We start from the raw sequence: 15,079 nt of genomic DNA, 5'->3' as shown, positions 1-15,079 counted from the left end.
TTTCTGATGGCTATACACTGGGTACACAGACACCAAGAATGAAATTCACATGTGCAACCATTTGAACAAGAACAAGTGTTGACGTTTCTATTCACAATTTAAAAAAATACAGTTTCAAAGTCAAAACACAAAAACAAAATCAAAAAGCAATATTTTAATTAAATTAAAAAATATCAAAAACTATCTAACAACCCCAAGTCTCCTGATACATTGGATGATCATCAAAATCCAAAGTTTTGCCCAGAAAGAACAACCTCAGCTTAGCTAGGATCATCAAAATAGATTTCTCAACATAACACAAATAATGTTAAGAGTATTACATACTTACATAGCACAGTGTATTAGCTCTAACAGATTATAGATTGTCAAGACACGGTAATTGTGTGTGTTGAACACACACATTTTTAAAAATCAGAAAATAAAACCCAATTTTTTTTAAATATTATTTTTGATTGAGAAATAATAGTTATATGTACCTGAGATGTTTCCCAGTATATCTTTAGTATGACAAACCAGGTCTTCATTTTCTCCTTCTTTAAAGTTTCCCAATTCTCCATAGTAAAGAGCAATCCCAAGCTGCATTATGCGTATAAACATAGGGAGCTGCTGATCAGTGATGGAAAGCTTCAAACTTTCAACTAACGTATGAATCTACAGTATAAAAAATACAGAAACAAAGAAATCATATAATTTTGTCTTCACTAAAATCAAGTTTTAAAATGTAAGATATGATGCATACTATATATAGGAACATTCTATTTTTTTCTCTTCAAAAACAATATCACAATATTATTATATCTTTAAGTCAAAAATATTCACACTTTGGAACCTAAATAAAAACAACATTTTATTGTATTAATGGCAGAGAGATTTGCATGAAAAATATTTTAATTTACATTTTTATAACAACTTGCGTTATAATAAAGGAGAGCATTCTAAACTAAAGTTTGGGGTGTCTGAAACTGATTGAACACATTTTGCTATATAGGACAAAATGATCACAGCATTCCAGGGCTGTAAAAACTCTCGCAATAATAAGGAAAACACACCACCCTTAAGAAAGATGTAAGTCTGTTGTGTTTTGGAAGGTTTTGGGGAGGTTGTGTTTTTTTTTTTTGGAAGTATTCTGAACTATTATATGTCCATATATTTGAAAGTTTGATCCTAGAAACATCAAGTTCCTAATTTCAATCTGTGAATGACAACTAGTTATTCTAAAAAGGTGAAAGCAAAATGAGAACAAATTATATACTTTTATGCCTGATTATATCTATTAGGAAAAAAGGAAACCGTCTAGAAGTCCAGAGAAGATAAGAGAATGGCTGAAGAGAGGTGACTGAAGGGAGATGTGTGATCAGTGGTTGGAATTAACAATCACTGGAAGCGGAAAAGAAAAAAATGCGTAGATATATGAACTGTGAAGGGGGCTTGATTTACTAGAATCTGAAAAATTTTGGAAAGTGTCCTATGGAAAGCTGTTTAGCTCATCTATAACAGTCTTCAGACTTTACAGCTGGTGTACTCAACAAGCGGACAGCATGCCAAATCTGGACCACCAGACATTTTTGAATGGACCCCAAAATCATCTTATTTATCATTATTGCTGTTTTTTAAAAATATTTCCTCTGGAGTCTGGGTCCTGACTACACCTTGAGACCTTGATAAAAAATAATTGGCTACCCTTGCTTTACAGTGTTGAAATCAGTAGGTGGCTGTTTCTCATTTCAACTTCTGTAAATCGAAAGTTGCTGATCAATACTGCAAATGGATGCTTGGCGTTTAACGATAACTAAGCATCAGAAGTTTATGAATTTATCTGTCAACATGCCTAAGGCTGAAGGAAGTGGTAGAAAAGAAGCAACTGCACTAATGAAAATAGACAATTTTTCAAAAGTAAAATATAAACATTGTTACATAGCAAGAAAGGAAAAGTCATGCCCATATAAAAGTACTGAAAACTAGTTTCTTTGGGTTCTTCATGACTGAATATACCACAGCATGAAACTTTGCTGAAGCAGAAGAAAAGAACACTGATGTATATGACCCCACAAATGAGACATTTAATTGCTATTGTTATCAAAACATAGCCAGGTTGGTAATTTAAGTCTATGTTTCAGGGCTTCCAGCAACCCTTCAGCAGCATCATTCAAAATCAGTCTCCATTTGTTCCTGATACTCAAAAAAAAATTTTTTTTTAATCAATTGGTGATTATGCCATAAAAACAGAAGTTCTTCAAGATGACTCTGCATAGTCACACTTATGGGTAATGTACTGACTGATACAGCAGTAGAACCTTCTCCAAACATTCCCTGTTAGAGTACACTTGAGCCCCCTCCTGCCCTTCCCTTCAGCATCCTCAAATGTTCTGAGAGTGGGGCTATATAAGGGGCCCTGCACCCTCTACCATCTCAGTTCCTGCTACCACCGGCCCAGAGAAACCAAGAGAGGATTCTAACAAAGATAAGGAAGACAGATGGGAAGAGTGAATATGCAGGGCCACCTCAAAAAACCTTTCTGGTTACAAGTAAATAACCTTCATTTCTTCAAGTGGCTCTTCATATTCCCACTTATGGGTACTTTGGCAAGCAGTACTGAAAAACACAGAAGGAAACAGAGCTCTAATTAAATGATGATTGAAGCACTGCTCTACTAAACCTAGCATCTACTCTCGAAGCCAAATCCAAAGCAAATTTAGTAGATGTACAGACTGACTTCCAAAAAGCAGGTTTACAGATTTCCCCCACAGAAACACGTTTAAAATAAGCAAAAGATTCTGTAACTGCCTTAGTGATATGACATCTCATAACAGCAGGAAGAGTGACTGCTACTAACTTCCAATATTCAAAGATACATTATTTAACCCATCTGGAAATAGTCTGGGCAACTACACTGTAACCCATATGACTCTTAGCACAAGAAACAAATAACCAAAAAGACCACCTAAAATCTAAAGTATGTAAAGCTGATTCCCCTATATTAGCACGTGGCTTTGGAAAAAACACTGGTAAATTAATTGTCTGATTGAAGTGAAACTCAAATACCATTTTTGTGATCAAGCCTAAGAACCATCTTGCCATTATGAGAAATAGAGATATAATTCGCTCATGCTTCTGGTGATGTTATAGCAAAAACAACCAGAGTTTTAGTAGATAAATAAAAAAAAACACTCTGCCACAGGTTCAGAAGGGGACTTCATATGCCTAGATAAAACCAAATTCAGATCCCATGGTGGAACCATATCTCCACAGAAACAATAATACTTAGATAACCCCTTCATAAACCTTTTATCTGTATCATGTACAAATAATTATCTATCATCAAAGCATGATAATCTGAAAGATCCACTAAATGAACTCAAAGAAGAATTAGCCCCTCAGACTTTAAATATATCAATTACTCTAATATATAGGGAACAGAAACTGAAACTGGTAAATCAGATTTGCCTTGCATCCAAGAAGCAAATCTAACCTATTTCAAGTAACATTTCCTAATAGATTGTTTTCTAGAATTAACACATTCTGTACCAACATGGAACAAGATATTTCTAGATTAATCAAAGTCCTGTAGTCCAGGCCATCAGATGGAGAGACTTTGGATCTGAAAGAAATCTCCTGCCTTGCTGCTGTGACAATAGCTTTGGAAACAAAGGAAGAAGTGCACAGATTCTCTGTGACGGCTGGAGCAGGTCCATGGTGCTTCGGCCAAGCCAGATCAAGATCATTCTTGCCTTGTCCTGTCTGATCATCTTCACCACCTTCTGAATTAATGGAAAGAGAAAGAAAGTGAGCAAGATGGACTGACTGTTCTTTCATGCTCTTGAACAGAAGAGACATTTTGTTGAATTTGGTTGGACAGACTCCAGCTGGAGAAAATCTCTTGCACCACCTAATCTTTCAGTGATCACTCATGCATCTGAAACTGTCTCTGCTGAGCCAATCTGCCAATACACTGCTCTCCCCTGCTAGATATAGGACCACCGAATGGATATAACAAACAATGCCCCTATCCCACAGATTGACTGCCTTAACACACAGCAGAAAAAGAGTGGGCACCTCCTTGTTTGTTGCCATAATGCATAGCCACTGTATTGTCCGTCACTATCTGAACAACCTTCGTCTTTTCATGAGGAAGAAAAGACCTGAGAGCCAGACCAATAGCCCTTAATCTTAAAACATCTGTGTGTAAATCCTATTCCTGGGACACCCAGTCATCTTGAATTATGAAAGATTCCAGTTGAGCTCCCCATCATTTGATGCATCAGATATTATCATGATCAACAGCAACAGGGACTGAACAGGATCCCCTCGAGAACATTAGTTCTGTTTATCCACTACATCAAAGAATCTAAAATGTTCTTAGGCATGGTGACTAACATGTGAAGGCTGTCCAGCTTGTAAACTAAGCCAATCAGCGCTTCATTGCCTCACTCTGAAATATGCAAATTGAGTAACGTAAGTAGTTGCTGCCATAAGATCGAAAAAGAAAAATCACATTCTGAGTTCAACAATGATGTATCTCAAAAGTCGACTGCACTATCTTCACAATGTTTTCCTTAGGGAGAAAAGCTCTTCCTACTACAGAGTCCAGGATAGAAGATCCATTTTATAGGGTCTAAGTGGAGTATAGATTTGACTTTTTAATATTCAGAAGCAATCATAAATCCGTAGGAAGGGAGATAGTAAACTGGATGTAGCCTAGCAGATATTTGTGTGAAGGAGACTTCAGCAGTCAACTGTCTAAATATGGGTAAACAGAAGTGTCCTGCCTTTTAAGATGCATTGCTAATATAGAAAGTAACATTGTAAAGACTCTTGGACTGTAGAAAGGCCAAAAAGCAGGACTTTGTACTGAAAACATCCTTGTGCCACCACAAAACATAGGTACTTGTGATGATTTTGCAGATAGAAATATGGAAGTACACATTTTACAAACAAAGTTGTAAACCAATCCATAATTGAAAGTAAGGGATTTATGTGGGCTATAATTCACATTCAAAAACGAAACTTTCAAACAAACCTGTTCAACTTCCTCAAATCTAAAACTGGTCAGAAACCCCCTCTTTTTTCCACACCAGCAAATATCTTGAATACAACTCTTGACCCCACAGACCCTAGGCTACCTCTTTCAGCATCTATTAGAAGCAATTTCTGAACTTCATCTGGAACCGATGAAGACAGAATCTTTTAGGCACCTTAGCCTTAGTAAACGAGGAAGTTAGAGCCAAAACACGCCTCTTAGTCTTTGGATCTGATGATCTCCTGGAGGCAGACGACTTAACAGCAAGAGCTTCTTTAAACAGGAACAGTTGCAGTCTATTCTGCCATTTCTTATGAGCTCTGAGTGTAAAAATCTGACAAACAGAACATCCAAAAGGAGAGTGGCCTTCTCCAAGGCTCTTAAGGCACCTAACAATGTCATCCGACACTGGGAAGATAGTTAGGCATAAAGCACACCTCTTATATCTGCTTTTCTTTTGCCTTTGGTTCTGTCATCATACAGAACCAAACCCAAAATTATATTAAACTAAATATAACTAAAAACTCTCTAATTTAACTAACATTACAAACTACCAACAACAATTATCTAAAAAACCCAGCTCTGAAGGACCAGATTAGTTCACTTCTATTGGCAGAAGCAGTTGGAAGGAAAACAGGCAGTAGAGAATGCAACACCTCCTTATATAACATTGCCCTGAGAACATTCAAAGATGCTATGGGGAAGGGTAGACAAGTTAGGAGATTGCACATAAAGGGGAATATGCAGAACCACTTAAAGAAGAAACAACTGAAAGGCAAAATCCCAAGCTGGATAAAAAAAGTGGCTACATTCTTTTATAATCTTCAGTGTAGCACAAAATCAGCTATTATAATGAATTACATACCATCCTAGATATTTTCTGCCAGCCAGATTTAAACTCATAGATCTACTAAATAGCATAAAAAGGATCAATATTGACATTTATGCAATACATAGTTCATGAAATGTGAAAAGTGTCTTGATAATAGTTCCAAGTATCACACAGGGCAAAATGCACTTCTGCATATTGCTATTGACCCGACATCTGAAAATAAAATCACAAACGTAGTCCAAGATGCTCATGATGATATCCAAGAATGTAGAAAAATATAAGGAAAACTTTGCCATCCACACACGTAACCTCCTTTTCATTTTTCTTCTTCTTTTCTAGTGTTGAGCCAAAATATTTATTGTGTTAATTACAGTTGCAGCTTTTACTTACTCTGAGTTGATTTGGAAACCTTCCTAGTCAAAGTGGCAGCATAGAGATTTGTGTGACTGCAAACAAGTAGTTATTTCAGCACACTAAAAGGAGTGCAGGACGTTAACCATGCTCAATAGTGGTTTTGAAGCTGATGTGGAAGGCTTCATTAATGGCAGACAGTCCTGCATGTACACACATACACTCTTAATTAGAAGCTGGATACTTCTGACCAATAAGTAGCGAGTTCTGTCAGGGGTACAAAACTGGCAGCCATTTTGAGCACCAGTCAGATCCAGTCCACTGCCAGGAGAAGACGGAGCTGCCAGTGGTAACCCAGACTGAATCAGTGGGTTGGATCTCAAAAGTTTCCTGTCATTTTACAGAAGCCAGTGGGATTGAAACCATAAAGGAGGAATCATAGACTGGAAGTCCAATGTCTTCGTGAGTTTTTTTTGTTGTTTTTTTTTTTCCAAAAAGAGATAATTTATGAATACACTAGTCCCCAGGTATACAAAAAAAAAATTTTGTTTTTAAGTAAATGTAACTCATGAAATGAAACAAACATTCCTAAAGACTGCACCCTCTATTTACCTACAGAACAAGTACAGTACATGAAGCATTAATGCAAACTGACATCCTTCCTCTTACCTGTTCCAGGGGAACTGGCTATGGATTTGGGTTAATGTTACTGAGATAAGGCCCAGACCTTTCCACTCTCTATCTAGCCTCTCTGCTAAGACAGTCAACTAGTTAGTGACAACTGCAGTAATGACGATTTGGGAGATACATACACTTATCTACTAGAAGAAATGGTTGAAGCTATAAATTCATTTCACTTACAGCGAAGTTTAACATTTTTAAAGTTTTCATGAATGAATGCCAGCCATCCAGTGATCTGATTGGCTGGCACAGACTTCATTAGTATGAATTACAAGAGCACATTTAAAGAACACTTATATCCACTCAGAAACCTAACATTTAAAATAGTATATATATTTTTAAAAGGTACTTTTTTCTATAACTGCTCTCCAACTAGAGCATGCACCCATCTTGTTTATAGCAATCAGAATGCAGCAAATTAATAATGATATATGAAGCAAATATTTCTCTACTGAATCAATAATTACAGCCCCAGTGTTTAAACGAATAGGAATCAAGCAGCATAAAAATAGTTTTAGAATAGTATAAAGGAACATTGACATTGAACATTACTATATGGCTTATTTCATTTACAACTGACGATTGATTTCAACATTTATCCAGCAACATAAAACCAAATGTTCTAATCTTTTATTGACATCTCTAAGGACAATGTACAAAGTGAAGATATTTTATCTGTAAATCACACACTGAAAATGAAAAACAATTGATAACTAGGGACAATATCACCAAAAAATCAACAAAATATGAATAGTCGGTAAGATGAGTCTTTGAACAATTGAAATATGTAAAAAGATGGGAATGACTGACCACCACCAGAGATAAACAGGTGGGTTTCATATAAATATAAATTTAATTACACTAACTTTGCTCCATGTACTCTGGCATGTGTTTTGTGGTAATCAAGGACCCATAAAAAAATGTTATGTAATAAAGTAAAATAAAGTAAAGAATTCATTATTAAAACAGCAGCACCATTTGACACTATCCTGAAGACCGTGTCAATGTTTCCACTATAAATATCTGTTGTCAGAGGTTTATAATTCAGCCAATAAAAATTTGCTCCGTGTTAAAACTTGGCACAGAAGATCTCAAGTCTGTGACTGAATATTTTTCCAAAACTAAAAAGAAAAACTTTGCTGATTTTAAGTGAAAAAATACAGGATTTTTAGCATGCAGTATTATTGCACATATGCACCAACTTTACTAGTACCACAAATGGTAAAAACCTTAATACGTATGTCACAGCCAATCATATGATAAATCATTAATATCAGGACAGTCCATGTAAGCTTTAAAATCATTGACCATTTAGTTTAAAAGATCCTAATATCCGTAAAGACTCAGCTTTTACGCATTTCTTAAAAAAAAAAAACAAAAAAAAACAAAAAACACCACACAAAATAAATGAATTTACAAAAAAAATTAACACAGGATTAACTGGTCCCACTGTGCATAAGTACTGTATAAATATAAGACCAGTGCACAATAGGTTGTATTTTATGTACTAAGATACCTACATATGATAGGAAAAATCACTAGAGTGTATCAGTAAAAATTAAATTAATGATCAGGAGAGGTGCAGATTGCCTGCTTTGCACATATGCTACTGGATATTCACGTGTGCAAAACAAGCAAAAAAAAAAACCATGCAGCATTTTACATGAATACATTTCTAGATATGCACTTAAAAATAGCAAGTATCTGTAAAGAGTTTTGGTATCTTCAGATCAATAGTGCTATGTAAGTGCAAAATACCATTTACAGAGCAGGTAGTAGCAAAAAGCTTCCCCCATACTATCCAACATACCTACAACATGAACTGAAGGAAGAGTCTTTAAAGGTGAAAAGGTAATTCAACCTCTGTGCCCATTCAAATGTTGATTTCTATGCTTTGACTATCAATAAACATGTCATTTAGTACCAGATGTGTGTGTGCGTGATATTGGACACTTGCTTCTTAAGAACTGGACTTGGACCACTATTTTTTTTACATCTAGACCACTGAACAGTCATTAGAATATATTAAGTTTTGCTTAATACCTGTCTGTGTCTGGACCAGATTTGAAAATGCTCTATGTCCCATTACTAATCTCCTAAATCATGCAGTCTCCAAACTTAACTGTAAGCTTCCCTTTTTCCCCTCTGTTTTCTCAAATCTTTATTCTGTGGTACAATTACAATCATTTTTTAAGCTCAAGCAAAAAGCTGCCTGGATTGAACAGGACTTTTCTTTCTTACAGCTGTTAGTATACATAATACATGCAGTCTATTAATAAACCAAGACACAAAAATTCCATAGTAGTTAATGTACTATGTTAGTGTTCATGTTCTTTGATTTTTCTTATGAATGTCAAATTACACACTTAAAACCTGAAAAGTAGTTCATACATATGGCTCTGAGGAAACAAAAGAAGACACTTTGGTACCTACTTTGATAACAGATGGCATCTTGGAATTAAGGTTATCATAAGTAAAATGCAGACGAGTTTTGAAGGAACACTTGTAAAGGAGAGGGTCCTGGTAAAATTCAATTTTTCCACTAGCATTTCTCTTATCAAGACATACTGTGCAGTCAGAAAAATTAACCACTTTCCTTAGTACCAGATCATTTGCTTTAAAAAGATAAGAAAAAATATTAAGACAGTTTAAAACAAAAAATAAGAAGCAAATACTTAATATGCATAATATACTATTCTATGAGCAAACAATAATAATCAATAAAAAATAAATAGATTGACAGAAAAAGAGAAGAGACTGCCACTGTAGTTAACAGTGTTATCTTTTATTTAAGCTACCACAAATATTATCGGCTCACATGGCTAAAATAAAGAGCTTTAGCAAGAAAAATCATTTGCTAAGTAAGTATTTGGTAATATATTTATCTTTACAGCTTACTAAAATGTTTTGTATTTAAACACACATTTAAAGTGTGTGTTTTGCACTTTAAAAACAAAAACATTTCCACAAAGATAACGATCCCACCCACAATTAAAAACTATTGTCCCAAACACAGCAGAGGCCTCAAATCCCTGAGGAATAATGATTATCCAGAATAGAGGACAGGAGGGGGAAGAGTGTTGATCTTGAAAGAAAGGAGAAGAAAGAAGTTAATAAATCTGAACAACATTACACTTCCAATAATGCACTCAAAGGTTACATTCAGTTTTACTGGGGGAAGGAGGGGAGACACAACAGCTGAAGCCAATAGTTAAAAATTAGGCAACAGAGAACATGGAAGTTTGTAACCAAAATACTCTCTCAATTTTCATATACTTTATTATAAATCTGCGAGGACAAAAAAATCCTTGCACTATCATTAACCAAAAACATATTAATTTTTCCTTATAGTCACAAGTTTGCTAGAAATAACAGAGTTGCCGAAAACTCCCAAGATGCAAAATCACCTCACAAAAAGAGAAGTTTCTTTTTGAGATCTTGTATGGTCTTTACTGAGGAAAAAATATATACATTTTCCCATTTAAGAAGAATTTTATATCTTGCAGCCAAAGGCAGAACAGGGCGAGTCCCTCTTTTTCCTTCCTTGGCCCTTTTATCAATTGTCCTATGCCCCAGCCAAATGGATTATCCATTGAGACCCTTCCTCTTAGAAGAACTCTATCTAGGATGACTAGTCCAACTGGGAAGCCAAGACATATGGATCACTCTCCAGCCCCTGCTCTGCAATCCAATGACAGCTGAGAAGGGCAGCGTGCCTTAACTCGTTTTTCCATGCTGTGGTCAGTTTAACTTTTTATCAAAGAACCACAGAATATCAGGGTTGGAAGGGACCTCAGGAAGTCATCTAGTCCAACCTCTTGCTCAAAGCAGGACCAATCCCCAACTAAATAAATAGAATGCATATTTCAAAGATGGTCTTTTTTGTGAATTTGGTGATTATAAAAATGAGAACAATACAGGCTAGAGCTATGCACAGTGTAAATTTCCCAACTCACTTTGCACCTCAGAGCTCACCTTAAAAACACTCCTAGCTACTGTAGTCTATGCACAAGGATGAGACCAGCCCATTCATTTCTTTCTCCCTAGGAGAGTTTTGTCAATTTGATAACCCGCCAAAAATGCACATTTTCATCAGATAAAATCATATCTTGCTATTTTGAAGCAAAATAAAATAAAATATTTTATCATCATCTTGGCTTCAGATATATTTTGTAATGTTATAATATTACCACAATTATTATAAATTTTAGCTAGAGAAGATCGTCCAGTCGTTAGAGTAATGGCACAATATGCAAGAGACTCACGTTTGATTCTCTGCTACATATTTCTTTTGTGACCCTGGGCAAGTCTCTCTTATGCCTCAGTTCCTCATCTGTAAAATGAGGATAATAGGACTTCCCGGCCTCACAAGAGAATTGTGAAGATAAATAGATTAAATATTGTGAGGCACTCAGATACCAAGGTCCTGGGGAATACACACCCCACCCTAAAATGAACAGATAACTTGATATTTTCCCCTACTGATGTGTGATGTGGCATGTACTATTTCACTTAACTGATGTAATAACTGACGGTCTTTCTATCCCATAAAATACATTGCATGTGTTTGCATTTCCATTCAGCCTACTTAATAGTCAACATATAAAATTACCATAATGTGGTCTGCAAGGTACAGGTAATGGAAAAAAAAAACAACTATGTTAAAAAAGAAAACTGAAAATATAATAGAAAGCAATTTCACTTCCAACACTTGGAAAGCTACTTGCATGAAATTTAAATTCTCATCTAAGGAATAAGAGCTCTAATACTATAGAATCTAAGACCCAAAAGTATCTACTCACCAGAGATGTCCATAAATGCACGATCCCAAAATTCATCCACTGTATAGCATTCTGCAGAAGTGATATTGACTGAGAGAACAATATCATCCTCCACATACTTTAATATGAGATTGTTGATCACAATGTTGACATTGTTGACAACACGCCTAATCAAACTCTGCACGTAACCTATCAAATGGAAACAAAAAGACAAAACAGAATGATTCTCAGAGTTCTCAGATGCTATGAGGAAGAGATGCTACTATTAATTTCTCCCCTCAAATTTGTTAATTACGAAATATAAAACAAATTATTTCCAAGGTTAATCTATTCCCAGTCATCAGAATATCATTATCACACTAACCTTTCCCTAGCCAAAAGCCAAGGACATAACTTCTTTAAAATTGCATTCAGTGCTACTGAGTGCATTAGCTTCCAGCAAGTGTGGCAGAGGAAACACAAAAACAAAAATTCTCATCTATTAGGATTTTAATGCAGTAGTAGGTGTTAGATTGTTATGTTGAAACCTGGTGGCAAAAATTAACCTTCAGATTTAATTTTTCAGGATAGTGCAAAATTTATTTTGGGGGGGAAGGGCACGGGGAGAGGAGAAGATCACAAAATACTGCTACTAAAAAATTTTATATGAACATACAAAAATAAACTATATTTAAAGAAAGACAGAAATGGACTTGGAAAGAATATACAAAGTTATTAGAATACTAGTTCAAATATACATGCCTTTACATATATTTTTCCCTCTGAATCCATTTACAAGAAGTCACAGAACATCATTCATCTTTCTAAGTACTTTTATTACTCAATTTAAATTTTAATGACCAATATATTCATGTGCTCCTCAGTAAGAACTCTGTTAGGTATAACAGAATCAATTTCTGTCAACAACTCACACAGTTAGCACCTGCAATAAAGCCTACTGGGAAGAAACCTATTTAAATTTGTTCAACCATAACATGGTTGGAAAAACTAACTCTTTTATGCTTTCCCAGTGGAGGGTAAAAATTCTCATCTGAACAATACAGGAAAGAAATGCAATCCTATCCATGTTGAAGTTTTTCCTGTATACAGAATATATTAAAAATGTGAATTAATTTATGCTGCTAAGAGAAAAGAAACAGATACAACTATTTAAAAATTATATTACTTGCACATCACTATATTTTAAGTTATTACCTACCCATATACCAATATAATATGTAAAAACACATGCATTATATATTATAGAGACAGTGATGGTCACTATAGTTTAAACTGATTGAAAAAAGGCAGTCAAACTTAGAACTTATTCCACTTATACAAAATAAAATATTGCCTTTAGAAACTCATGTCACATATTAATGGGGTCTGATTTACTTTTTAAAGTGTTTTAGTGTTTAATCAGCTAAGTGAGAGGCATTTAAAAAAGGCCTTTTTGGAGGGTGGGAAGGGGAAAGGAGGGAAGAACCATACACGATCTTTAACAGTTCTTTGGGCAGCTTTCAAACAATGTTGTTAAAACAGAGCAAACTCAAACATACCATATGTACCAATAATAATGTCTCATGTATAGGGTACACATAGAATGTCATATTTGCACAATTAAATATTTATTTACATAACCTCCATAACTTCACTCACTAATGTCAAGACATTTGATGATAGGTGCCATTTTCTATGGAGGGTGAAGGGATTCTTACTAAACAAGAGCAAAGGTAAGATGCTTTTAAACTGGGGCTGCAGATAGGATTTATAGGGCCTTCAACAAGCTGTCAAAGCAGGACTCTCTGTGACCCAGAACCATGCAGCAGCCTCACCCTTTGAAATGAAACATGTAGCATTCCTGCAACCCTATGCTTTGCTCCCAGAAAACTCATCTCCCCTTTATTGTGCCTCCCATACCACCTCTATTGATAATGCCTCATCTCTTGCCCAGCTAGATACCCTTACTAAATTTCTTTTTTTTTTTTTAATACCACCTCACTGCCATGACACATAATACAAGTCTTGCCAACGTGCAAGAGACAGTCAACACTCAGGTCCCTGTTACAAGTTGGTACCATCTGCCCAGGATGGGGCATTATCACTGGGAGACAGATTGCCAACATTCACTTTAATAGAGCCTTCACATTCTCAGCAAAGAATCCTGTGGTACCTTATAGACTAACAGACGTTTTGGAGCATGAGCTTTTGTGGGTGAATACCCATTTCCTCAGATGCATGTAGTGGAAATTTCCAGGGGCAGGTATATATATGCTAGCAAGCAAGCTAGAGATAACGAGGTCAGTTCAATTAGGGAGGATGAGGCCCTGTTCTAGCAGCTGAGGTGTGAAAACCAAGAGAGGAGAAACTGGTTCTGTAGTTGCTGTCATCTTAATGTTGTGCAAAGGAAGCATAATCAGCCAAGTAGGTACATCTTCGAGATGCACTACTCCATCTGAGAGCTTCTCTAAGCTCCCCACACTGGATCTTTCAAAAGGAAAGTCAGTGGATCCATTCACAACAGAAAATTTCTGGCTGTTAGGAACTGAAACTTCCATCAGCTCAGGACTGAACAAAGACTGTGAATGGCTTGCCAACTACAGAACCAGTTTCTCCTCTCTTGGTTTTCACACCTCAACTGCTAGAACAGGGCCTCATCCTCCCTGATTGAACTGACCTCGTTATCTCTAGCTTGCTTGCTAGCATATATATACCTGCCCCTGGAAATTTCCACTACATGCATCTGAGGAAGTGGGTATTCACCCACGAAAGCTCATGCTTCAAAACATCTGTTAGTCTATAAGGTGCCACAGGATTCTTTGCTGTTTTTACAGATCCAGACTAACACGGCTACCCCTCTGATACTTCACATTCTCAGTGAGTTCAATTACCACATTAACGAGAGCTGATAATATTGCTTCTAATGTGGGGCTCCATTTCTTAATCCACTTTATTTAAGGTGGGATCTGCCCTCTGCACTAAATTCACAAAGAAAGATTATTTTGAATTTGAGGATAATTTCTCTTTATAGAAACTGATGGTGAACTAGTACTAAAACATCTCTTAGTGCTTAATCCCAAGGATTGTGTTTGGGAATTAATACGTCCATTGTTTTTGTAAATACAGAGTTAACACACTGAACACACAGATTAATCCCAAAGACTAAATTACAGCAAACTAAGGCCACTTTACTTCTGAATGACAGAATCTACGTCAGGGACTAATACACTTTAACTAATATGCTTTCATTAAACACATTTAATTAATTCATCTCAACTTTCTGAGTGTCCATGTGTTGACAAGGCCTCAGAGGACATACTCCTGCTCTTTTCCCTCCCTACAGGATCATCACTGGCTGGTAAAAATGGATAATTTTGGCATTTAGTTAGGTGGGAGTTTGTTTTTAAACTTTTCCTGGAATAACAATTTAAAGACTTG

The 15,079-nt window shown here is 35.8% G+C and overlaps 1 protein-coding gene across 12 annotated transcripts in view; it reads right to left on the bottom strand.

The window, feature by feature from the left end:
• Positions 1 to 15,079, bottom strand: part of VPS13B (vacuolar protein sorting 13 homolog B) — a 928,813-nt gene that overhangs the window by 816,985 nt on the left and 96,749 nt on the right. For 11 of the 12 annotated variants that reach the window (XM_030553556.1, XM_030553553.1, XM_030553555.1 and 8 more), the window contains exons 5-7: positions 11,684 to 11,851; positions 9,315 to 9,496; positions 477 to 651 (exon numbers count right to left, since the gene is read on the bottom strand). In XM_030553556.1, coding sequence (XP_030409416.1) covers positions 477 to 651; positions 9,315 to 9,496; positions 11,684 to 11,851 — 525 coding nt within the window. Of the gene's footprint in view, positions 1 to 476; positions 652 to 9,314; positions 9,497 to 11,683; positions 11,852 to 15,079 lie in introns of those variants that run through there. The other variant, XM_030553557.1, reaches the window with a different exon arrangement.

Source organism: Gopherus evgoodei, chromosome 2, assembly GCF_007399415.2.
Source record: "Gopherus evgoodei ecotype Sinaloan lineage chromosome 2, rGopEvg1_v1.p, whole genome shotgun sequence".
Lineage (NCBI taxonomy): Eukaryota > Metazoa > Chordata > Testudines > Testudinidae > Gopherus > Gopherus evgoodei.
Note: the sequence above shows the minus strand (reverse complement) of the source record. Positions and strands in the feature narration are given on the sequence as shown.